Source organism: Lissotriton vulgaris, chromosome 12 (assembly GCF_964263255.1).
Source record: "Lissotriton vulgaris chromosome 12, aLisVul1.2, whole genome shotgun sequence".
NCBI classification, from domain to species: domain Eukaryota; kingdom Metazoa; phylum Chordata; class Amphibia; order Caudata; family Salamandridae; genus Lissotriton; species Lissotriton vulgaris.
Genome location: NC_141700.1, coordinates 126,481,024 through 126,507,278, shown reverse-complemented (window position 1 = coordinate 126,507,278; position 26,255 = coordinate 126,481,024). Strand labels below are relative to the sequence as shown.

The following is a 26,255-nucleotide window of genomic DNA, read 5'->3' as shown; positions in this document are numbered from 1 at the left end:
GTATAAGGGTACTGTGGCAGACTGTCGAAAGCGGCGGAGAGGTTGAGTAGAATGAGGGCTACTGTTTCACCGTTGTCCAGTAGTGTTCGGATGTCGTCAGTGGCTGCAATGAGGGCAGTTTCGGTGCTGTGTTTGGCCCCGAAACCCGGATTGAGATGGATCAAGGGAGTTGTTGGATTCGGTGAGCTGGCTGTTGACGGCTTTCTCAATGACTTTGGCCGGAAATGGGAGGAGGGATATGGGTCGGTAGTTTTTCAGTTCGGAGGGGTCTGCTGTGGGTTTCTTCAAAAGGGCGCCGAGTTCGGCGTGTTCCAGCTTTCTGGAAAGATGGCAGAGTTGAACGAGCAGTTGATGATATCACGGAGATGGGGTGCGATGATGGAGTCCGCTTTGTTGAAGATGTGGTGGGGGCAGGGGTCGGTTGGCGATCCAGAGTGGATTGAGTTCATTAGGCGGATGGTGTCTTCAGTGGTAATTGGCTTCCAGGCGTTAAGGATGTTAGTAGGCGGGGTAGGATCTGAGGGGGGTGGGGAGGGTTGAGCGCTGGGAGTGTTCAAGAAGCTGTTGTGGATGTCGGCAATTTTGTTGTAGAAGAAGGAGGATAACGCATCGCAGAGGTCTTGGGAGGGAGTGATGTCGTTGGATGCTGCGGTGGGGTTGGTGAATTCTTTGACGATGTTGAAAAGTTCCTTGCTGTTGTGAGTGTTGTTGTCGAGACGATCCTTGAATGCTGATTTCTTGGCGGATCGAATCAGTTGATGGTGTTTGCGGGTGGCTGCCTTGAGGGTGGACATGTCTGTGGTCGGGTTTTTTCTCCATGTTTTCTCCAGGGTGCGGCATAACTTTTTGGATTTTTTAAGGTCATCATTGAACCAGGGAGCCTTTTTGCTGCCTGATTTGATCTGGTGTTTTTTCAGGGGTGCTAATTCGTCAGCACTGTGGGTGATCCAATGCTTGAGATTGGTGGCCGCTTGGTTTGGGTCCAATGAGAGGGAGGGAGGGTTTTGGTCGAGTGATGTGATGAGTTGATCGGAAGTGATTTTGTTCCAGTTTCTCTGAGGGAGAGGTAGTGGGCGGTTGTGGGTCAAGGTTGTTTTGTAGCTGAAGTGAACACAGCTGTGGTCCGTCCAGTGGAGGGCTGTGGTGCGATCGAAGAAGATGTGCTTGCTGGAGATGAAGATAGGGTCGAGCATGTGTCCGGCTACATGGGTGGGGGTGTCAACAAGTTGTTTGAGACCGAGATAGGCCAGGTTGTCCAGAAGGGTGGTGATGTTGCTGTCGTGTATGAAGTGTTTTGCCAAATTTATGTTACTTTTATATATGAAAATCTCTTCTGAATAAAGTATTTGAAAGCGAAACCTGAATTAAAGGTCACTTCCTTCTAGATTTCATGATGTCCATAACAAGGATGAATGCAGGGAAGTGGTTAGTCGTGGGCTATTGCAACGGACATCTTGTAAAATGTACCAGTTCGAAAGTTATACTGGTCTTGGATTACTGGGATGGTCACTCAACCAAGATTGGTCGCCCACAACATTTTTGAAGGCTGCAACGTTGGAAACTGTTGTCGGCAGGTTAATATTTCCAACAGTTCAGCACAAATGGGAAACCTAGTGCCAAAAAACACTACCACCCAGTCAACTTCATTTAGGGGACACTTTCTTGGTACCCCGGAAAAAAGCGAATGGCAGAACAAGCACAGGAATGCAGTTGTGATTTGAACACCCTTGCTGGGTGCCATAGGTAAGTGGATAGAGAATCGCCCACATAAAAGTGTGCTGTGATTTAAATCTGGAAGAATGAAATTAAACCTGAACGACAACTACTCACTTGACTTGCACAAATATATGACGTAGGAAGAAGGATATAGGTTTCTAGTTTTTGAACTAAAAACAAGATTCATGCTCCTCACAGATTCAAGATCAGGCCAACTGTTTGAACTGAACTAATTTAAAAAGTTTCCACATGACACCTTTTAGAACTTTCGCCACCCTAGCCACTGCCATTCCGGTTTTTCAAAATATCTACAACTAGATGAATCCGTGAAGAGTTCTATACAAAGAATTATGCATCTTGGGAAAGATGAGAAAAAAAAAAGGAAGCATGCACTTTTAATAAAGTTCTATTGCTGCTCACAAACTTTGGAACAAATATAAACGATTTGGTTTCATTTCAAACGTGCTTAATCGCGTTTCACTTGTCCAAGCTACACGGTTTGAGAAATGTTGTCTTTTATATTCACCAAAAAACGTTACTGTAATGACAGAGAACACAACTCACCTTACAATTAGCTAACCATCCCAAAGAAGCCTCGGTCACTGATCGTACCCAAAAATAAATACATACATTTAAAAAATAAAAAAAAATAAAAAAGAGCATGCAAACCTTTCACTCTCGTCAGCAACTTTCTCTGCTTCCTCGAGCTTCTGAAGAGCAGTCGCTAGGCGTTCCTGAGCTCGGTCCAATTCCTCCTCCACCAACTGGATGCGACGGTTCAAGGAAGCAACCTCTGCCTCAGCCTGTGGAGAAGAAGAGTTAAAAATCAATTAAAGAACAAAAAGCAGGATGGATTTTTCAATCAAAGTACATGTGACGCCCTAACAGACTGAAAAGTAGAGACAAGCCATGACAGAACCCCTAAAAGCGAACACCACCAGCTTGAACATATGCTGTGTTAAAAAAAGTATCTCAAATAGAGGGGAAAAAAATGCATGGCCTGGTCTAATGGGTCCTTCTACCCAAGGTCCAAACTTTAAGATTTGGAACTCATTGGGCTATAAATCTAAAAACACAGCTTGTATGCTCACACATGCAATGGTTTCAAAAGCATAAGACCAACAAAACTGCAATATGTCCCTTTTATGATCAGGTTTGACAGCACAGCTGTCGCCAGACAATTATGTGAGCATCACTAGAGTGGGGCTTTGGCTCCACCCACATGTTGGGAGCCAGGAGCACATGTTTTGACTGGGCAGAAGCGGTGTGCTTCCACAGAAAGTGATTGCCCTTCAAACAGCGGTGATCATTTCATCAGCTGCATGAGTGCGTACGTTATGGGGCACAGCCATGACATTGTAATGCTTTAACAGTGCTTTCGATAACTAAATGATCTATGATATTTTTCTCTGGCATTAGCACACATTTGAGGAGGGCAGTCGTTGACCCACATGGATGCTTAGGCCTGGCTACTGAGCGCAGATTTCACCTGGCTTTTTAACATACCTCAATATTCTTCGGCAGATCTTTGGGTCCATGCAAACACAGATCCATTCCGATGCCGTCTACTTGTAATGCTTCACATTACCATATAACATTCCTTTAAAGCAATGCCAATGCTTTCTAACTGTTGCATATTCATACATGTAATGGTGTCAATTAGTTATGCATGAAGTAAACTTTAAAAAACTGAAGACTGGCTGTGTGCAGGCAAACACTCGACAGGATGCCTAATCACCAGAGAAAATAAGCAATGCAAGTATGCCAACATGATTTACAGCACAAATAGCCCGAGGAAGGCAATCATCTCCATAGACAACAAATACATAAACAGTATTAACATGTAAGAAACCGCCACATTAATATCCAGAGCCCGCTCCAAAAATAACCAAAAAATAAAAATGAAAAAAATAAAAAACGTATAAGTAAGATACAAACCACTCACAAAAACGGACTAATTGTGAAAGTATGCCACATGTAATCAACTTGAAGTGTTCTATAATCTGAATTATTGCTGGCATTCTGAGAGTTGGGTGTCTGTACCATGAAAATACCGCAGACACATTAGGAAGAAATCAAACGGACCCAAAATTCTTCAAATTAAATCAAACTACCTTGGGAAGAGCGACAATTTCCGCTGCACACCACCCCTCCTAAGACAGAGATGAGACAGCAGCAAGGCACACAGGTTCTTCCTAAACTGAATTGCTGTTGTATGCTGGATACTTTGTCATGAGACCTACTCTTCTCAGGTGGGGATGGAGTGATTTCTCCAGTCACTCACTTTGAGCTCTCCATACAAGGATGTGAACTCAAGTGCTGAACACTGTTATTCTTTAAGCTTTAACACTAAACCAAATTACAAATATACCATTTAAGTGCCGGGCAAGTTTTAGAATGCTGCTTGAACGAGAAAAATGACTTATTGTCAATATGACCTTAAATTTTTGTTCCGCAGGACACAAGGGACATCGTGGGATACCAAACAACAACACCCGTATGAAGACACCCCCATGATTTCGCTTACATTACTCCAACTAAGGACAGATGCATTTGTACAAGAATACATGTCTTGGTAGATTGCCTTTATTTTCAGACAAGGCGCAGCAATTTTTAGAACTGATCTTTTTTAGGTATTACAGAAGGCTGCTACGGTTTTCAATTGCATATGAAATTCCAGGATGTACCTTGTGCACGGGCGAGACTCGTAAATATGTTAAACAAGTTTGTAACCTGAACATGTACATTTATGGTTAAGTTTTAGGGTTTTAAACTATTATGCATTATCAGTTTCTTGACTGTCTTGTATGATGCCATTATAAAATGTTGTATTGCCTATGGTCTGGGGGTGGTTTGCTACTGTATAACGTCTATTTATTGTCTCACCGCTGTGTTAGTACACATGGTTTGTTTTACCAGCTAGTTTGGCTGACTGAGATGAATACTGCATTAGAGGTATCAATGGTTCTTAATCTGAAAAAACAAAAAAACACATCAGCCACATTTAAATCGTGACGGGAAACAGACCAGTGACCTCAGAGTGGGCGGCCGGGGAGTAGTTGAAACCACTAATGTATTTCGCCAAGAGAATAACGCTGACTAGCTATGCTGACAGACCAGGAGGATACACACAACCTAAATGTACCTGTTAAGAACAAACTCTTTAGCTTGCCAGTACAAAAGGAGGTGGTGATGGATGGAGCATCTGAATCAAACACTCACACCCAGTCAAAAGATCTGGGTTTAATCCATCACCGTTCTTCAGCCCACTCTGCCACCCCAGTTCAGACATGGCTATACGCAAATCAGTCTGACCCTGTGCCTCATGGGAACAGTCCAGCCCGAACTGCCAAGCCATGTCTTCCCTGGACCGGAAACAAGCTTCCGAGGACCGTTTTCTGGCATTCCAGCCGTCTTCAGCCCAGCTTGCTTGAATCCAGTGGCTAAGTGAGCAAGGGACTCACGTCTGAGCATACCCTGCCGCACTTATGGCGGCCAAAAGCGCTACAAAAGGGGGTGGTGATGGACGGAAGACATGGCTTGGCAGTTCGGGCTGGACTGTTCCCATGAGGCACAGGGTCAGACTGATTTGCATATAGCCATGTCTGAACTGGGGTGGCAGAGTGGGCTGAAGAACGGTGATGGATTAAACCCAGATCTTTTGACTGGGTGCGAGTGTTTGTTTCAGATGCTCCGTCCATCACCACCCCCTTTTGTACCGCTTTTAGCTTGCCGGCTGGTATTCCAACATGTACCATGGATCTGCCCTCCGCTGCCATTCCTGTTGAGGCAGTTGACAAGTACACAAGCTGGTAAAACTATTAGTATGTTCTTTAGCTAAATGAGGGGTCTGCTTGCCAATAACTAATTTTACAGGGACCTTTTTCCCCCTCTTCTCTATCAAAATGCTCTGGCTGGGCACTTCACGGGCAAAAGCTAAATTCCACAGATAGAGCTGCAGCAGACAAAAGAATGTTATGTTATCTCTGTTGAAAGTGAAAAACAAACTATGACGGCAGCCCGAGTTAGGAAACTCTCAGACAGGCCTGCACATGAATGTACGCAGGATGAGGGCAATTAGGGCAAAGGAATGAACTTCGCCCAGCCCACGACTGCTCCAAAGTCTGTTCAAGGCGGGTGCATTTAGGTGCGGCTCTTACAATCCTCCCGTTTTTCAAAAATCACAATGTAATATTATATACATACACACTACACAGATACATTTCAGCCTGGTATTTTCCTTCATTGATCTGCGGAGTTCATTCACATTTTACTTCCGCTCACTACATCATGAAACCGAGGGCCACGGGCCAGCAGCCTTCCTCAGCTAATAGCAGTATCCACGCGAGTGACTTGCTTGTTTTAATCCACCTAACAGTAGCCCACTTTAGCACCAGTGATGGTGGCTCGATTTATGGTTTTATATCAGGTTTTTGATTTCTGCATTTTGTTTATAAGGATTTTCTTTCGGGGGGCATATACGACACTGTTAGATTGCGGCATATTTTACTTTGCTTTACTGTTAATGTGTATTGTATGTTCACAAAATAAATAACTAAATTAAAAAAACACTGCAGGTGTGCCAATGCTTGTTTAGAGCGGGCTTTCAATGGAAAAAAAGCGATCCTTCCGAGATGCCCAAGGGGTGAAATTCAATGCTTCATTAAAAAGAAAACTACCAATATTTGCGAATAGAGACAAATTACGTCGGCAAAACTCCTTTTCCATAGCTTACTTTGAGGTACTTTATAAAAATACTGACAAGATTAGTTGGCGGAACTTTTCCTGTCGCTATCGCCCCGCTCGGTGTGCTGTGACACCACTGCAGCGACTTTCCCGCATACTTGTAGCGCCATCCAGAACACTGCCCATTACAAAACGCAGAACGTCAACACACCCTGGACACGTCAAATCTGGGTGAGATTCTTGAGAACCATAAAGGGGTGCGAAAGTGCACCCCAAACATTCTGTCAGTCAGTCAATCATTATTGACAACCCAGAAGCACGTGCGTCTCTAGACTAACCTTTAATTGTGGCCCAGCAAGGCAACGGACCAATCACTGCTCCTGGGGAGTAAACGAGATTGCGCTGCTTGAGAGTATCCACAGGTGAGCCCAAGGAAATAACATGCGTCGGCTCTCTCTAGTGCCTCCAAGGCAGTCGTCCTCAAACTTCTTAATGCTGCTGCACCCCGGAGAAAAAAATCCCCAGCCCTCTCAATTTGTTCAGTTATTCTGCTAAATGTGCAATGTTCAAATATGTCTAAACATATATAAACATTGCAGTTCTGATCGGTTACCTATTTTTACACATACTCCCAAGTCAGGAAATAAATGTCAAAAGTGGTTAGCGACGTGGGCCGTCTGCCGCTCATGCTTTTAACACGTGAAGCAAAACATGATGCTTCTCTTGGCCAGAGACTGGCGCCCACTCTGATATCACTCAAGCCACCCCAGGGGGTCCCGCCCCCCAGTTTGAAGACCTCTGCCCTACGGAGATGGCTCTACGGTAGTAACATCCTCTGGGCATCCTTAAGGAAACTACCACAGGAAGTAATGGGGCGTCAACAATGGTATCTAACGGGCCACAACATGTACGTTGGGATTAGGACCCCCTCTGGGATTCTACGTGAATTACAGTGACGTGTTACAAATCTCATCCACTTTGGACCAGGCCTAGCCATACTGCCACATTGGCTGCAGGCTGTGAGGCGGCCTTCAGAGCAGGACCCCGCTACCACTTAATGCTCGCACGCTAGTGGGCTGGTAGCAACACATTTTGCTGGGCTTATTCTGGCTTGCAGTTCAGCCCGGGTGGTCCCGTTAACGCTAATACCCCCTGTGCAGAACATCTTGACCACAATGGCTGCCTTGGCGCCAAAATTCCTTCAACAACCCACTGTGGCCGTGACAACGAAGGCCACAGGACAGGCGACAGTCGGTGACATGGTGTAACCATCCCCATGGCAACCGCCTCCAAGTTTGGACTGCTGCGGTACAATGATGTAATCACGAGGGAATGCCGCGGGCAAACTGGAAGGGTGAGGCGTGCCCGCTTGCAAAACTGCACCTAAAAGCTCTTATCTACTCTGCCAACATTTTCTCCGGACGCGGTTACTATAATTGCACTTTCACATTTCAAGTAGTTGCACCTAAATCCGCGGCCCTCGCACCACAGACGTCTCCTGGATGCCTTCTAGTTCTTTGCCCCTATAGGAAGCAAGGGGCAGCCTCCCTCCCCAGTAAGACACAGGCCTGTTTGTTTTAGGACGCGCAGCGGGGGTGGAATCCTCCGTGCTTCCCGTGCCAGAAACAGCATGTCGACCACTTCAGTTACACATCCATGCCGGGAGCCAGTATCCGCTGGAAAGTTCTGAACGTGTAGCCTCCTCCCCGTGAGCGCCAACGGGGTGCTCCAGAATCATTTGGCCACCGATCACAGAAGAACAATCGGGACAAAGTAGTGAACAGCAGCACTGTGTGGAGGGGAGATGCATGCCAAAGGCTCGATGTATTTATCCTGGGCATGTCAGGCCTCTCTACATCCATAGTCGGGCCGCCTTTAAGCAGAGGCCCACACATACATGCCCCACTACAGGTAAACACAGAAGGCTTGTGTAAGACAGCAGCCTTGCGCTACGGTTCAATTTTCAGCATGTGTGGTCCTTTTGCTATTTGTAAGGCATTGTAGCGCTTTATTAATCGGGTGCCCTTTTCGACAAGTTCGGCGATGTAATTGTCTGTGTGTTTTTTTTGTTAGCCTTGTGGAGTTCGAGTATAGTTAAAGGTCCGTTTTGTTTCGTTGTGTAGGTTAACGTTAAAGTAAAACGAGGTTCAGCCTACTCAAGATTTTTGCTCTAATACATTTTTTCATCCATATAGGGCTTCCCAACCTCTGCAAGACATGAGGCGCTTTAGGATGCTTGTGATTAGTTGGCGGGTGAGCGTATGTATGAGTTGTATGAGGGAACAGATCTGTTGGGTGCAACGCCAGGTTTGGCGATGGTGCGCCCCCCTCTGCTTGAAGTGTGTAGCTTTGGTAAAGAACAATTGTGGGAGGAATTGAAGCTATCTTTAATACTACCACACCAAGTATGGGGTCAGGATGGTCCACCGAGGCAAGCTGGAGGTGCAGCCCCGGGATTAACCACGACGAAGGTGATGTACCAGAGGCAAAGGCACCACACTGACACCGCTGTGGGATCTATGAGGATCCCCATGAAGCTGTGGGTGTCCGAGCCAAGAACAGTCACAGATACCGCAGGTCAGGGGTCACCACGCAGAAGCAATGAAGACAATCCAGACACCAGAGGGACGTCTCGAGGCCCACAGGGGAGCGGCCAAGGCACAAGTCGAGGATATTCAGACACGCGAGGGGCGGGGGTTGATGCACCAACCAGCGGGGAGGCCGCAACTCACCAAGGTAGGTGAGATTCCTGAAACAAACTGCACAGTACCCACCACAAGCCACCGACAGGCTTTAGTGACTTGCTTACGGTGGGCATAGAAGGGCTGCCCTTTCGACACTCCCACCCGAGGCATCATACCAAACTATTGCGTTATTCTTTGCCTACAGAGGGCTCATCTCCAGCGGGGACAGGCGGCAGCTCGTCGGAGGTCAGGCGTTTCCAGTGCTTCGAGAGTGACCACGAACGAGTCCTTCCGGTCTGCGTGCACGCGCGCATTCCGTCACCGTACACCAGGGGCGCCTGCGCAGAAGGGGCTCTGGAATGCAATTGCCTCTCACTGCCCAGGAACAGCTTCTACGTGTTTATAGGCACTCACTCTCGGGCAGTTCAACTAAGGAAAGGGGAACGAGACTGATTCTTCCCCCCCCCCCCCCCGTGTAAAAATGAAGACACCAAACTTCTTGGCCCCTCCTTGAAATTTGTGGAATCCCATATGCAAGGGAAATTCACCCAATGGCAAGTGAAGAGGAAATTCAAGAATAACCAGATGTTCAGGAAAGAGGAGCCTGCAAATTACCGGGCCCGTGGGAATAAGGAACAACATGTCCAGTAATAAGCTGGGCAAACACTAACTATGTACAGAGCTTGGTGTCAATCTCTCGGCTCGCAATGCTTCAAATAAAAGGAAACTGAAATTCAATGCTTCCTCGCAATAGTGCCAACATAAGTATACACAAGCACTGGCAATGTTAAAAGGTCTAATCATTTGCTGCCTACCTTTCAACTTTGCTTGGCATGGTTTTTGCACATCTTTGTTAGCAGAGGTGGGGAGAGGAGGATTGGTCTTAAAAGGCACAAATTGACATAGGAGTCACTGTCACTTAAGGGTCCTACTATATTGTTTCTTGTCAACAGGCTTAGCCAGTGGCCAAAGTGGGTGCTATAATGCAGTGGGAAGGAGAAAATTTAACAGACTAATGAATGAAAAGAATTGGCTGAAAGCCCCATAGCGTATTGTTCGTAAAATTCTAAAGGTCTCATGTCACACTCAAACGCCGCCCCCCACCAACAAAAAAACCTTCCTAGTTTTCTACTACCCAAAAATCCAACCGTGAGCGGATCTTTAAGTTTTTGCCACTAGTAACCTCGGAGCTGCTCTACTTCTTGGCGCTTTTGGTTGACGGTACATCACTAAAAAACACGTATTAAGAGACACTGCCTTTAGACTGAAACCCTTCCCCAAGATTAGGCTCGGTTAGCTACCTCTTTAAGACTAGACTTAATACATACACTATTACAAGTTACACCCCAACCCAGAACTTGTGAATTTTCCATGGGACGAAAAAATAAAATATTGGACTGCAAACAGGGCCAGGGCTCAACACCGTGGAACCTCACACAGCTCCCAAGACTTAAAGCAGAAGTCCTAGATTTGTGTATACATAAAGACATTCTTGGTTGTGCACAAGGTTCGTGGAAGATTACAAAATCTATGTTAATAGTGCCCAGACACCATTTTTTTCTTCTAAATATAGGACTTATTTCCGCTATCAGATCTAAAATCTGTTTTTTTTTTAGTTTATAGGAATATGTGTGCAGCTGCCTTCCTTATAACCGTTTCTCTTTTTAACTTGCACTAACACAACCCATTGATTCCTATTCTTACATAACGCTATGCCCCTTTTTGCTATGGCAAAGTCAACCCTTTGTGTTAAAAACACAATGAATGGACTTTAGGTCAGCCCCCTGTAGACCGCTGGCCTACACCAGTGATTTCCCATACCCACTGGTTTGAGGCATTTTAAATTACATCTCAGATGTACCTTGAGAAGAAGTTTATTAATCTCACCTTCATGTTATTGGCTGTATCTTATGCCTCTTAGGTAGTGCTTCCACTGGATTGCAAAAGGTACTATTTTATCTCTGAAAAGCACATTCAATCATCACACTTTTCACATTTATGTATCTAATGCACGCATTATTCAGGAAAAGCAAATCAGTTATTTTCTTCACTGCACAGTAGTTCGCTTTACAGCAAAACAGATGAATTGCTTGTTTGGATCTTGAATAAAGGAGTTCAAGTAAAATATCAGCAAAGACAGTAATGTCCATAAGCCACACAAGAAAAACCTGCCCTGTCTGGCAGAATAAGTAATTTTCCTAGGACTACAAGTACCTATAACATGCACTCTCAACAAGTTATTCCACAAACGATTGACACAGGAAATAACTGAAATCCCTGAACGGGCCTGGGCCAAGAAGCAACTGTAAGGCAATTTCAAATATACTATGCCTAAAGTCAATTACTGAAACGGAAGATAAAGGACAACAGGAAAAACGTATATTTATCTCAACCACCTAAGCGTCACTCTGTCAGGACAAAGCAAGACCCCCAACACCGTCTGAAACCCCAAAGTTGAGGACAGGATTTAACACCCCATGTGATCAACAGATATTTTTTCACCTCCGTTTTAAGTAATGCCATACACAACTCAAGTTGTGCACTAGTTATCTACTAGATGTCACTTAGATCCACAGGGTGAAAAACATTGCTTTCACAGTTACCCATCTCTACTGTATTGTAATTGCATTTATAAATCGGTTACTACCCCATGCAAGGCGTCAAATAGCTTTTTATGCTAGCACCACACTCCTCCAGAAGCCAAAAGGATTAGTGGTGAATATGCCATGGTACTGGATATTTATATTGCACACAATACTCATTTGACCTGTTGGTATTTGAACTGACAAGTTTGTGGTTGTGAATCACCCAACACAGATTCTCTACTAAAAGATTCTGTTCCCTCAACCAAATGGTATGATTACACTCACCACTGTGTCTATTATAGAGGGGTTGGATGGGATGTCTTGTAGAGCTCTAGGCCAGTGGTTCTTAACCTTTTGACTTCTGTGGACCCCCTTAATCATTACTTGTATACAGGGACCCCCGCTGAATCATTATTAGAATCCAGGGACCTCAGGCCAAGCAATCTTGATGATTTGAACCACAGAATAATACACAAAAATACATACACGATAGTCAAACAAACACAAATGGTTAAATATTTTATTGGATTCACAAGCATAAAGAACCCAAAAAGTCAATTTTAGCGGGAAGGTTGGAGCTTTTTTCTAAATTCTGTTGAGGCAGCCCATCGTGCAAACTACATTCTGTTTGATGCGTTTGCACTTCTTTCCCACGAACCAATCTTATGATACCAACTTCAATTTAGCTTCAAAATTAAACAGCAGCCCGAAAGTACCTCCAACTAACATCACGACAAAAAGCTACTTTTGCATCAAAATGGACCAACTTGTGTCTGACGATCTGTGTTCACACAACTATTATATTGTAATTTATTAAAATGTTTCCAAAAAAAGAAATCGCAGAGGATAAATACATGTCAGAACTAGGCAACAATGCTTTCCTTCGCTTTGAGAGAAAAAAATGACATCACAAGACTTGTACAACACTACAACAGATTACAGGAGAAGACAAATTACTGAGCACAATAAGGCTTGCTGAATCAGTGGCCCAGCACATATGAAAAGCTAACCTGATGGAACATAACGACTAGGAATATCCAACCAGCCAACTCAAATCATCTGCTAATAGTACAAACGACAAGACATGGAGCCAATACTCTGTAATGCGGAGCCCCATCAGGGCTCTCAAACCACCCACAAGAGTACAGCTACACTCTTCTGGAAATGTCCTAAGATTTAACAGTGCAAACAACTGAACAGCGGCCCTGTGGAGCAAGGACCCAGTAAACCCTGGAACAGCTGACTGCAGCATAAAACGAACCGTGTCCCAACTCGCCTGAAAGGACCCTTCACCATCAAAACAGACTTCACTAACTTTCATATTCTTAATCTACACATTAATGATAATAATGGCCCTTCGATAGGCTATCCAGAACCATAGATGTATCCCTCAGTGGCATCCATCCGCCACTGTCACTCATGCATCCAGCATAACATGGAAACCCCAAGAAAACGCCCAAGATGGAGAAAACTGAAACGGGTTTTACTACCATTCAATCAACTACAATATATCGGTGTTTTGACTACGTCCAATTTCAATAAATGAACAATTCACCATATGACATAGATTAATGGCGGTTGCATTAACACAGGAAATCACAGGGAATGAAAACTACCCATCCTAACGTGATGCCTGCCCCGCTCCACACGAGTCTATTCAAAGGTTGGCCCCATGCTTACTTGCTCAGAACATGTCTAAAGTCTTACTTCATGACGCCAGGGAGACAGAAAGGGGTGGGGGGGGGGGGGCAAATGCTCCTTTGTTATATCAAGGCCTCCACAATTAGTTTACAGGAGCCCCTAAAGCCTTGTACAAATTCAGAAAGCGCACTTCAAAAGCTCTAACCTTCTCAGTTTACCTTACTATTGATTCAATTAGGCATGCATTGCCGCATTCACACCCTGTGCTGATGCGGCCAGCTACGCCACTGCGATGGGTCACCACCCACCGGATGCTGGCCCAGAGGCCACTGATAAACCCCGGGCTGTCCTCTCTCTGTACTGTGTAGCTCTCAGCGACTAAGTGGAAGGCTCTTAAACGACACAACGCCCTGCTACTTTGTCTCGTAGAAAACAAGCAACAGTGTCCTAGTAAAGTAAGCAGAGTCGAACTGACGGGGAAGGCGGCCTATGCGGGTTGGAAGGGAACCCTGGGATTTATTTCTTTTTAGTCGTGCAGAAGCCTCGTAAAACTCAATTAAAAGCAGATTAGCTGTAATAAGTCGACAAAGGACTGATGGGGCGAAAGGGTTATTATGTGCATGGCATGCACGTCTCAAAGCAGTTAGATTAACCGTACAGGAATATAGTGGCTTACTAGAGCCACTAAAATACACAGACTCAGAAGGGCGCACACAAAAACATGTACAGCTTCTGTCAGGGGTACTACGGTAATGTATATTGTGCCCATGAATGCCATGACATCAGCCTGGCCCCGTTTCATTAAACTCTGTCGGAGGGGCATGGAGACAGTTATCCCCATATGCTCGCCTATTCCGTGGTTAAAAAGAAAGAACATGGGCGAGGCATTGTTTTCATAGGGCGCTGTCAAATACCAAATATGTGAAATCTTCAGTGCAACCCGTGCATCTCGTCCAATATCTTACACTTCCGTAGCTTAGATCACCCTTGCAGCTTATTTTTCCGCCCACACTTTCTCTGACGCCACAATCCTTTCCCTTGCACCCCCCCTCCATTTTCAGTCTCTTGCTCTCTGCGCGAAAGTCTGATCAAATATATATACGCCCCGGTTCCCCAACCCAGCTACTTTAATAAAGCTGTGCGCCATTCCCCAATCGCGTCCACCATAATGTAAGTGCATTCTTTCATTAATTCTGACCACACCATGGTATGTGCGTTTTTTTCCTCTACAATTGGTTTAATAGACAGGACTCGCAAGTTACTCTTAAGACACCCCCTGCTTATATGTAACATTTGGCGAGACATTAAATCACCTTTCTGTGCCACTGTTGATAACCAGCCAAAAGGGCTTACATGTCGGTAATGATCAGGCAGGTCACCTTTATGAGCGAATGGTAAACAGAAGGTGCTGCAATAAACAATGTAATACACACCACGTCCTAGTTTCAAGGCGTGTATTTTAGTGCATGCTTACCAGCACCGCGGCTCACAGGGGTCAGCCTAGTCTCTAGTTAATCCGAAGTCTATCAGTGGCAAGTTGCCTACTTGCCCACAGAAGAGACTTCCGGCTAAACTACAATCACATTGGCGAGTCTAGGTAGAAAGAGGCCTAAAGGGCCTTACTTGTGCCTCTAAATGCAGCTTATGTGGCCGGGGGCTGGACTCAACGTTCCTTTCAGAGCCCACGAATCGTTACTCCTTCCAACCATTGAATCCTCTGACGATTACCAAGACATGCTTAATTTTTCCAGAGCACGACCTTTGCAATATAGACCAGTGAATCAATATAAAATCACACAGTGGACTTATTTCAGAAGTAGATGTGCAGTGGCTGGCAATATCTGCACAGGCTGGAAGTTCAGCAAGTTTAATGAGGGCCCTTATAGCGACACCAGCAATACCCCTAGAGGATGCCGAGACATGCATCACGTCAAACATTTGAGAAAAGTTTCAGTTCCTTTTCTTAAATGTTATATGGCTGATCTTTGACCACAGGATTCGAAATCAAGGTGTTTCCGTTCTGGCTCCACCCAAAATACGATGAAACAAAAACAATATAAGCTTACAACAGACGTCCACGGGCGACTGACGCCCCCTTGACCATCAGTGGAAGAAGTGTCTTTCTATGCAATTATCCATTCATAAAACACAACTTTACTCTCCAGCTGTTCTAGCAGATTCCAATGCTATCCCTTAATTGCCGCCACACAAAAAAACTTTAATAAACGTTCATATAAATCCCAGCAGGTTCGAAGGAACGCACAATGAACCACACAACCTAAGCACCTTTTGAGTCTGGTACCCTACTGTGAGGGGTAATAGCCCTCTCTTTAGCTGCTTCTCGATCTACAAGGCTATACACCGGAACTCGTTCCACGTCTGCTGCACGCCAGTCTCGTTTGTCTGGCTGACGTACAAGGAAACAGTCACTTCTCACAGAGTCGTGCTGTACCGTCTATTACACCAGTCTTAAGATCACCCCATGCTTTGTGCAGCCTTCTTCCACCTACACACATCTTCCTGCCTTACACCAGTATAATATACATCAGCTGCTTACTGCTGTACTAGACTGCAACAACAGACATGCCATGGGGGGGGGGATGTCGGACCGGTTACCCAGCATCGTTTTCCGCAGGACATATGTTTGTAACACGTAATCGCAATTATGCTGCTGAAGCTTGGGGAGCGACTAAAGCCGTTCACTTTGTGCTTGCAGCAATGAATGGTAACCGTTACCGTAACACCCACCCTAATGGACTGGACACCACCTACCACGGAGGCTGGTATCCTGCAACCCATCGCCACCCTTAACGTGGCTCATTGTGCAGTTCTGATGCCACCCACAGAGGTTACGAGGTAAAACCATGCTTCCTTCCTCCCTCCCTCTAAGCCCCGTTAGAGCTCAGGGCTCTGCAGTAGCAAGGGAGGCAGCGGAAGCGTAGACAGGAAGGGCAGAGACCTCATGTCCCGCCAGCCTGGCCGCGCCCTTGCGCTGCCGGGTTTTAGGGGGGGGGGGGGGGGGGATCTACTCGGCGTCCTCACCTAGATGCCAGATCCTCACGTGCCACCCCTCTCCATAGCCCGTGGGGGCATGACCCCTCCCTCTCTTTAACCATGACGTGTTAACATTGCACAGATAAAATCACACTTCTTCGTGATTCCATCTGTTATCACATGCAGTTCTTCATGATTGTAAAATCTTTTATGCCACGGTCCGGTGTTCACCTAATTTCCGGTTCGTCGGGCAAACCCCACCGAATGCCTGACGTTCCCTGTTGAGTGTCAAGGGCACTGCACATCGCTCGCCTGCCTGGACCGTGACAGCCCGCCTTCGACTCCTTACCATTCATTCATTCACTCACTTACTTAAAGGAATCCACTGACTCGCATGCAATCCTGGCCACCAAAATGTATAAATCTCTTCACCATTCCCCAGTGTCATCTCCATGCAGCCACACCCCTGACTCGCTGGCCCGGTACCCCCGGCTCCAACCTCCATCAGCCCCAAAATCAGTTCATACTGTGTTCCCTCTCGGGCCGCCCTACTCATTCCCACCGACTTTTACCTGGCAGCGCTTTGACAACTCTTGCCCGCTTCCCCTGCAGTGCCATGTTCAGCCCCCCGGTTCTCACCTGCTCGCGGGCCCGTCGCTCCTCCTCGGTCTCCCGCTGAAGTCGTTCAGCCCGCTCCTCTGCCTCATCCGCCTGCTGTTGCAGCACTTGGATTTTGCGCTTTACCGCCTCGATACTGGTTACTCCCGCCATGGCCAAGTCCTCGAGCTCTGTCCCGCTTTTTCTCCGCCCGGCCTCACCCTCTCTCTCTCTCTAGAGCACCGCTTCCCTCTCCCGCTCCCTGCTTCCGACTGCACCGCCCTGTTACTCCGGAAGTGAGATCAGACCCAACAACGCCCTAACACGCCTGAAGGAAAGACTACAATGTCCTCCGTTGTGAACCAGACACACTTTAGTCGTTATGACCTAGGCTAAGAAGTCTTTCTTCTGCGAGTATGACATTCCAGTATGCGTTTCAAGCCTCGTGTTAAATACGGCCCACGCTTCCTACCAATCAATAGTCTCAAAATGGTGTCTAACTTGTTAGACGTCGGCTTTGAAAATGGACCGAAAAGGAGGACTACAAAAGCACGCGCCACCTACTGGCCAAATACCCTGTGCAGTTTGCTTTGAGGTTCGCAGCTCTCAGGGCACTTTGTGATAAAGTGACACTTAAGGTTTGAAGTAGAAGTATCCGTTTGATATACTTCACCCTTTATCCTTTCGAGAAATTATGCTCCGTTGTGCATGACACGTATTAGTCCTACCATTTCATGCATACAAGCCAACACTTCAGATTAAGGCAGCGGGCTCATTATTTTACAATATATAGCTTAATTTAATTTTGCCCGCTGAAAACTTTCCTGCTGTGCAGCTTAATGAGGAAATTCCATTCATTGTATTTGTAAATTACATTTCTCTTCTCAAATGTTGACAGTTCTTAAATACCCGCGTAGTCATTTCTGCTTCTAGTTGCAGTTTTATGTGTTAAAAGGGTAAACAATAGTTTAGCAGATTTTTCTAGAGATTGTACTGGCCATAGTTTACAATATCAGAAATGCCGGTAAAATGCAGGTCAGGTTGCAACCCTAGTAACTTTGTATCATCACCCAAACACCATCAATAGGATTTACAGGTCATCTCCATAAATTCTGTGCAGATTGTTACAAATATTACGTTGTCTCAACAAAATCTAACTCTGATATAAAGGGAGCGAAATTTGGTGAGGAGCCCTTTAGTGATCCTGCCCTTCATGACATTCATGCATATTTTGCATTTGAGGACATTTAACAGACCTGTTTCTCTGTCCCGCTCCGTGATCCTCAAATTAATTCCTATTCATCTCCTGTTTCACGTGTGAGGCCTTTTTTGGAGGTACTGGAGCAGTCAATGGTTTCTAGACAGTATCCTGTAAATGTAGTCTCATTTATCACTGGTGTTCTAGTGCCATAATTATTATTGCACTCCAAATGACAGCAAGGTATATTTATTTATCTACTTTTCCTACAGCATGGACTGTAACCTACTGGTTTCAGAGTGCTGTAGGACGTACAAGAAGCACTGATTGCAACTCTTGGAATTGTAACATGAACATACTGAGTAAATACTTTCAGAGTAGGGCTTAACATGTCAACAAATATGTACATGGAGCTAGAAAAATAACATCAAGGAGAATTGTATAACTATTAGTTAAGCATAGATTAACACCTATAAACGTCATATGTAAATAAGTATAGGTCTTCAGAGAAAGTGGTTTCTCTCCAACCTATGAAAAATCCTTATTTATAAAATCTATTTAGAGTTAAACATTAACAATGGCAAGGTGGGCTAGAGTAGGGCATCAATGTATTGACTAAATACACTTTTTATTTATTTTATTTATTTATTTGATACGATTTTATATAGCGCGAACATTACCCAAAGATGTCAGAACGCTTTACAAAAGAACCAGTTGCGTTACATAAGGACTTTGGATTACACGAGTTATTGGACAATTAAATATTACATATTTACAGAGTGAATGGAGAAATAAAACATCAAAAGGGGTAGAGAGAGGTGGGGGGGGAGAGTCGGAGGCTGAGATTGGCGAGAGGGGGACCTGAGGGGGAGAAAGAGATAAGGCAGCCCAGCAAAAGAGAAGCAGGTCAGTTAAGGCATGCAATCAAAATTTAATAGAGAGCTCGAAGTGAGCATTTAATATGTCACAAAGTCATACAGAGCGAGAAGATCAGGGCGTGATAAACATAGAAAGTTGTCATGGCAAGTCAGTCCATTGTTATGTGAAGAACAAGAAACCAGAATTGAATCAACAGGACATAGCCAAGAGCACACGAGGGGTATTCAACAAGACAAATTCAGGATAGAGTTTGAGAGTAACATTATTAGAACATTAAGCTAAGCATCACATATGAGCAGTAAGCTATACAGAAGTTTTTTTAGCCACATTTGTTTGGAAGTTATAGAAATAGCCCTCTATGGGAAGAATAGCTAATTTGTACCCTTTGCTTTTGATTTCTTAGTTGAATTAGGGAAAACTGTTTTTTGTGAGTTACCAGGTTCTTTCAGGTGTACAGACAAAGGCTCTTTTGAGGCAGAGAGTTGTGGAGAACAATTTCTTTTTACAAATGTATCAATCTATTTATATAATGGGGCTTTAGCTGCACCTAGGAACATTTTACAAGAACAGAAATAGTTTTCAATGGTGTTAGCCACAACAGAACACTTGGCACGAACAATCGTTTGCCATGAGTACAATAACTTGTTGAACTGGGATCTCACGAGGGGGATGACTGTTCTTGTGTGGGCTAGACCTCCTGAAGCGCAAAGTGCTTTTAGAAACTCAGAAGCCTCCTACCCTCTGAATACCAGCGAGTTCTAGGACACACAAGCACACTCTTTGCCTCGTTTCCTACTAATGGAACATTTCATACAGATCTTAGAACTGCCACCCTGTAAATAAAATGTCACTGTGTGAAGAGGGAGGGGGGGGGGCAAAGCTTCATGGCGAGATCTCCTTAAGAGACAATTTGCCCTGCACCAACCCCACCACCTCTAACCACACACAAAAAAGAAGAAAAAAAAGCAGCCAGGACTGCCATAGGTATTAAAGTAAAGCAGGGTCAAATGCTGCCAGCCACAGGAGTCTGACTTCTAAACGGCTGATCATAACCCATGCCCTCTCCTCAGTCCTGGGTATGCTTACAGAGCCGCAGAATAACAGACACTGTTAGTCTCTGTGCAAAGTGCATTACCAGCACACTAATTCAAGCAAGTACTGGCGCTGTGAATTGCATGACAAAATATTTTGAGGGAATGGGATAACAATACCAAATGTGCATTAGTTTAAGCCCTGAGCGACCCTTGACAGGGCTGCAGTTTTACCGCGTGCACTTACCTCCATATCCTGCTCCACTCACGGACCCTTGACATGCTGAACTAGCTTATTGCACAAAGCAGCCATGTGTCTCCCCCGCAGCGCCAGTGAGGAAAGAAGACAATGATCTAAAGAGCAGCGTCCATGAAGCGGGCACCGTGTTCTTAAGTGGGCGCCATGTTAAAATAAAATCCCTGCGGTGTCCATAAGTATATAAACTATCAGGTCCCCCCACTCCGGTATCGACAATTTTCCCCCCAGCCCTGCAACGTTCCAGGACCCAATCAAAGAAGAGCTGTGGGATCCCTGGTCAACGGGAGATTCCGGGAGTGAGTTGGGGGGAAAAAATAGACTCCCTCGACAAACACATTTTGTACAATTTAAACAGCAACCCGAGCGGAAACTCAGGAAGCTGTAAAAATGTATTAGGAGAAGAGGGCATGGCCAACCAAGATTGCCGTGTAGACATGATCCACAAGGTCTCTGTGGCATTTGTTTGAATAAAGCTGGAAATACACTATTGGTGGGAGTGCAGAAGTCGGAACAGAAGGGTGAAGACTCCGTACTGGTGCAGAGTGGAGAATGAGCGGAGGAGGACTCCCCTTTGGGCAGCGCTGAGACCAAAGGACACGAGTGGCGGGGCCTGTAGAGCCGCCTATGCGAAGTCCGATGAGCCTGGCCTAGCTTCTGCCGAGAGGTGTAGCAGACGTGGGAGACTTACTGAGTGCCAAGTTAAAGCAGCAGACCCGGAGTGGAGGCGGCCCTGGACCCCGCTGCCACGCCTTGAGCTAATGGTGAGTGCGGGGCTGAACGCGTGTACCGGAGGCCGTTTAGCACGGATAGATTGAAGGCGTATAGACCACAGCCGCCCCTCGACTCCATGATGGCAGCCACCAAGGACATTGGACGCGCTGGGGGCTACAAGAAGGTCTGAGAGAGGACTACCCTTCGTAATATAAACAAGCATGAGGGGGTTGTGTGCGGGCGCGAGTAAAATGCATTTGGTGCTGTAATAGCGGAAAGAAGAACTTCGGTGCGCGTTACGGGCCGTGGAGCCCACGGCGGAGGGGGGAGGGAAAGCGAAAGTAACTGCATGAGGCTTGCAAGGGAGACAGGAGATGGGCACAGCGCGTAACTGTACGTTGTGAACGCATGCGTGCCCCAGTCCGGCCTGCAGCCTGCGCGTGCCCATCTCCTGTCTCCCTTGCAAGGCCTTGAAAGCTTAGCTGACGACTATAGGTCTCGCTGCCGACAGCGCTTCGCGCTGTATCGCAAGGTGCGAGACCTAAAAATGAAAACGTAAGACTGTGTACCTATTAAGAAAAACGATTAAAAAAGGGGGTGGTGATGAACAGAGTGTCTGAATTAAGCAGACCACTCTTACCCAGTCCAAAGATCAGGGCTTGATCCATCACCGTTATTTAGCTCACTGCACCATCCCAGCTCAGAACTTAAGAAAAAGACACAGTCATTGAGGCACCGAGCCTCGGGATTGATGGTTCCTAAAAAAAAGTGACAGAAGGTCGAGACCTAATGAATTTGGCTTGGTGTAATGTAATCGGTGCCCACGTAAAGTGCTCCAATACCTTCAGGTCATGTTTCCGCTATATAAAAACTGCAGAAAATGCACAAAGAAGGGAAAACAAAGTGTTTACATAAAAAAATACAAATAGATACCTATTAAGTGGCTGATTTGTACAAAGCGACACCAGACAACCAGGATAAATCACAGCATACCACTTAAATTGTGTGATTTTAGGCAAATGTTTTCTTTCAGCAAAACTCCTTTTGCTTCATTATTGCATAATAAAGCATTTTTAAGTATGTGAGTTCTGAATAGCAGTTGTTCAGATCCAATTGTGTTTGATTTACTAGACTGTAATTGTGATCTTTAATAATCAAGGCCATGTACAGGGTTTACATGACAAATGTCTTGCCTCTTAGTTCACTAATGGTTCAAGATAAAGGCGTATCATATTTTACGTGATGTATCTTATATGGTTTACATTGAAAAAAGGTTCAGGTCTCGGCTTGTGAACAGGCTCGGCTGTCCCCATTAATTTGTTAGCTCAGCTACCTCTAGGTTATTTCACCAAATGTAAGTGCAAGTAGAAAAATTCGTTCTTCATGGGAGGAGTTAATTATTTTCAGGTTTATTAGGACAATCGCTTCAGTGCAGTGTTTTATTAGAATACTGGAATTGGGTTATCTGCATTGAAAAATAGTATTTGTTCTAAGTAAAAAAATGCAGTATGTTTTGGGTGTCAGATTTTTTGAGAGAGGATCACTTCGTAATGCTTCTTTTTGGAATTTCCAGCAAAAGGGCTGGGTTGTGTTCTAAGTTGATTTCTCTGTGAATGTATGTAATGTGGTAGAATCGATTACCTATACTTAATTTGCTATCAATAATCAATAAGAATAACTCAGAAAAATAAGAGGCAAAATCCGGGATATTGAGGTTAACTCAAAAGGGTTTTATTCCTGTAAAAGGAATTGGGTTATTGGCTCGAGCCAAGGTGGCATAACCATTCCATCACCACACAGGGTTCAGGAAGGGAAGACAGACAACATATTGTTTACAGAAATACAGATATATAGTCAATGCATTACAATGTATGAGCATGTAGTAGGCGTAACAGTAGGCGTAACAGCTGGAAAAGAAGAGATAAAACATGGAAACGTCACAAAACGTCATTAAAAAGGCGGTATAATAGGCGTGCATAAAGGCGTACACTAGAAACGTCATTGATCATGAGGTCACAAAATGGGTGGATACATAAGAGAATCTTGCAATGTCAGCAGAAATATATGGCAGAGATGCGCGCGCAGCTGCTTGACGTGTGTCTGACGTATAACCAGAAGGTGAAAGGACTTGACATTTCGCACTACAAGTGTAGACATAAGTGTAGACATAAGTCTGGGATGTCAGATCAACCTAATCCCAAATCGTATCTGGTATCATATGTTTAAGGAACAGTAGTGTCTGGAAGGGAAAAGGTCTCTCGGGCAGGGACTACTCTATACTGTCTGCATGTATGCGTCTACGTGTTGGCATGCGGGGTGAGGGGGCATGGTCCTACCATGGCAACGGAGTCTATGAATTACTTGCACGGAGACAGAAGAACCGGGCCCTCTGCTCCTGCAGCTGGGAGGATGTTTACTTGAACTACGAGACAGGAATGTGTTTTCGAGGAGTGGAACAGATAATTCGAAGGTTGAAGACGGTCTTGGCAGGCAGAGGTTAGGCTATGCGCCGGAGCCGCGCAGGGAAGTAAGGTGGGGGCCACTGGCACAGAGGTAGCCTGGGCTGAGGCCCTTGGAGTCAGGAAGCAGGAGAGAACTCGAAAAAGGCTCAATGGCATATTCTGGGCCTACTTCGCCAGAGCTGAAAAACGTGTAAAGTGTACCACAAAAAGACGGTGGCACGACATATATAGGAACTGAATATTCAAACCGTTCATGGCGGATCTGAAAGAGGACAAGCTAAAGATGGACGCAAATGTATTTGCGTCTTCATGGCTGGCACAGGAGGGAAATAACATGCACTGCAAGCTAGTACATGGAGACGGTGGGGTACTCGCTGGGGAACACTACTTGATCAAAAATTATATTTCCACATTCCCTCCTTGTTCCCCACGGACCCTTCATGAAACATCGATTCTCATTAATTGATCGACTTGTTCACTTAACATCATTTGCTCTTCTTTCTTTAGGCGCTTTGAATGAGACCTGGAACGTGGAACACATGAAGTGGCACACAGGCCGCAAATTGCCGGTCCACATTGGATACACAGGCAACAACTGAATACTACAAGAAAACCAATACCTAGGAGGGATAGGATCTTCCACCCCCAGGCAGACAACGTTGTCCAGAACCAACCGGACCAAGTCCAGGTGCCTGGAGTCTGATGAATTAAACTTGCGATCTTATGGAGACGTGTAATAGCTTTGTACACGGATGGTGCGTTATTAGGGATGAAAATACAGCAGCTTGACCCGATGACCTTACAAGCTCCACCCCTATCTGCCAAGATGACGTCAATAACAAGACGATTTTGAAGAACAACAACCCGCATAGCGGACTGCTCCTCCGTTAAGTTACCTAGAGCTGAAGCGGTCTCAAGTACCACTGCTTCGAGGGTTCTGGTCAATCTACGGATTAGTTTACTATTTGAAACAGTACCTAGGTAGGGGAAGAAACCTTTATTGAAATCTGTATATTGTTCCCATGTAGTTTCTTTATAATTGACAAGCGGGAGATCTCTCTTGTATCTATGCTTAACCAGATTGGTGTTTCTATGATAGTCGGGAGGGGCTAGAAAAACAGGTGGCAGAAGGAATGCAATATAACAAGTGCCATCCCAGTCTAAAGGCAAACGGACATATGCGGTGCGACCACAAACAAAATAGGAATGACGTAGAGCCCTAAACGTGGATCTACCATGATCAGTAAATTCAACTACAGTGGTACATTTACTATGACCTACGTGTACAGAACCATTCTTGCGAACACATAGTTCACCAGTAACAGGCAAGACTGCCATAGCAGGTAGAACAGGAGCAGCTTCGGATTCGACAGATAAAATCATGAAAGTGACTGTGTAATTTCCTAACCCATATACTTCGTTTTCTAGATCAGTTCCAGTATCAACGGGGAGTCCCTCCTTGTCAGGGTAGCATACCTTAAGCAGGACTAAGTTCAGGTCACCCCAAACCCAGTTACCGTCATAAATAGCAGCAGTAGAAACTAGGGAATTGAGCATTTTAAACCACGCGGCACATGTGCCATTGTGAGTGAACGGGTACGGGAAAAGGGGCAAAACACCCTTGTTTTCTTGGTAAGGAGGGAGACGACCACATATCCAGCAATTAGTAGCATTAGTAGCCTGATGGGAGTGATGTAACATACTGATGAAAGTGTTGTTGCGCAGCGCAAGTCTATATGATAATTCATGAGGCGGTAATTCACTAAAAGAATGTTCAGTAGTAGCATTATAAGTAGCACGCTTGAATATAGGGTAGTATATATGCAGAAGAATACCAGCAGTGATAACCAGCAAACATAGGAAAAACATAACAAGTAATGTCACTATACAGCGACTACGAAGTGATTTGCAATACGCCTTTTTCTTATGTTGTCTTTGTCTATCTGTCTCTCTATCTTGATCTAGGGGATACATGTCAGAAACTAATTTAACCGATTCACCTAGGGGAGGACTTAAACAATTAAACTGTCTGACTTGCTAGATCGTAACTTTTGTCTGTAAATTTCTGAAGCAGTTTTCTCAACCAAAGGGAGTTTCGTGTCAGTTTGTGGAGGAGGGCAGGGCTTAGTGTCCAAGTCCGAAGGAAGTCCAAAGTATTTCTTTACGTGGCTGGAATGCAGCCACCCTTTCCTGCCCTCGATTTTTACAGCGGTCCTCGTCGTAAGCAGAACCAACTTCGGCGACTGCCAGCGGGGCTCCAGCGGGCTCTTCCGATCGAAATTTCGGACATATACAAAGTCACCAGGTACCACTTCATGGGGCTTCGTCTCAGTGTTGTCGGGAAAGGCTGCAGCTACCTGTGAACGACAAGATTGTAGTGCAGACATCAAGGAGGCAAGGTAATCTGTCAGCATAAGACAATCAACATCAGTTATTTTACGCGGGATGGGCGTCCCCCACATATTCGGTGGCCTACCGAAGACCACTTCATACGGGGATAGTCCAGAACGGGAATGGGCCACCATCCTCATATAGAAGAGGGCGACCGGCAAGGCAACTATCCAGTCTATACCTTTATCTCTACAGATCTTGGAAAGTCGGATTTTCAATGTTTGATTATGACGCTCCACGAGACCTGCTGCCTCGGGATGCCGGACACAATGGAACTTCCACTTGTAACCTAACAGAAGTGTAACGTGTTCCATTAGCTTGGATGAGAATGGCTGGCCATTATCTGAGTACACGATACGGGGCAAACCATACCGCGGGAAGTATTCACGAACCAACTGCTTGGCAGTGGTCGGAGCAGTGT

The 26,255-nt window shown here is 45.3% G+C and overlaps 1 protein-coding gene across 12 annotated transcripts in view; it reads right to left on the bottom strand.

Annotated features, from left to right (window-relative positions):
* TPM3 (tropomyosin 3) overlaps positions 1–26,255 on the bottom strand; it is a 116,090-nt gene that overhangs the window by 46,899 nt on the left and 42,936 nt on the right. For 6 of the 12 annotated variants that reach the window (XM_086947527.1, XM_086947529.1, XM_086947530.1 and 3 more), the window contains exons 1-2: positions 16,946–17,179; positions 2,386–2,519 (exon numbers count right to left, since the gene is read on the bottom strand). In XM_086947527.1, the coding sequence (XP_086803653.1) occupies positions 2,386–2,519; positions 16,946–17,077 (266 nt within the window). In that variant the 5' untranslated portion in view covers positions 17,078–17,179. Of the gene's footprint in view, positions 1–2,385; positions 2,520–16,945; positions 17,180–26,255 lie in introns of those variants that run through there. The other 6 variants (XM_086947524.1, XM_086947526.1, XM_086947521.1 and 3 more) reach the window with 1 other exon arrangement.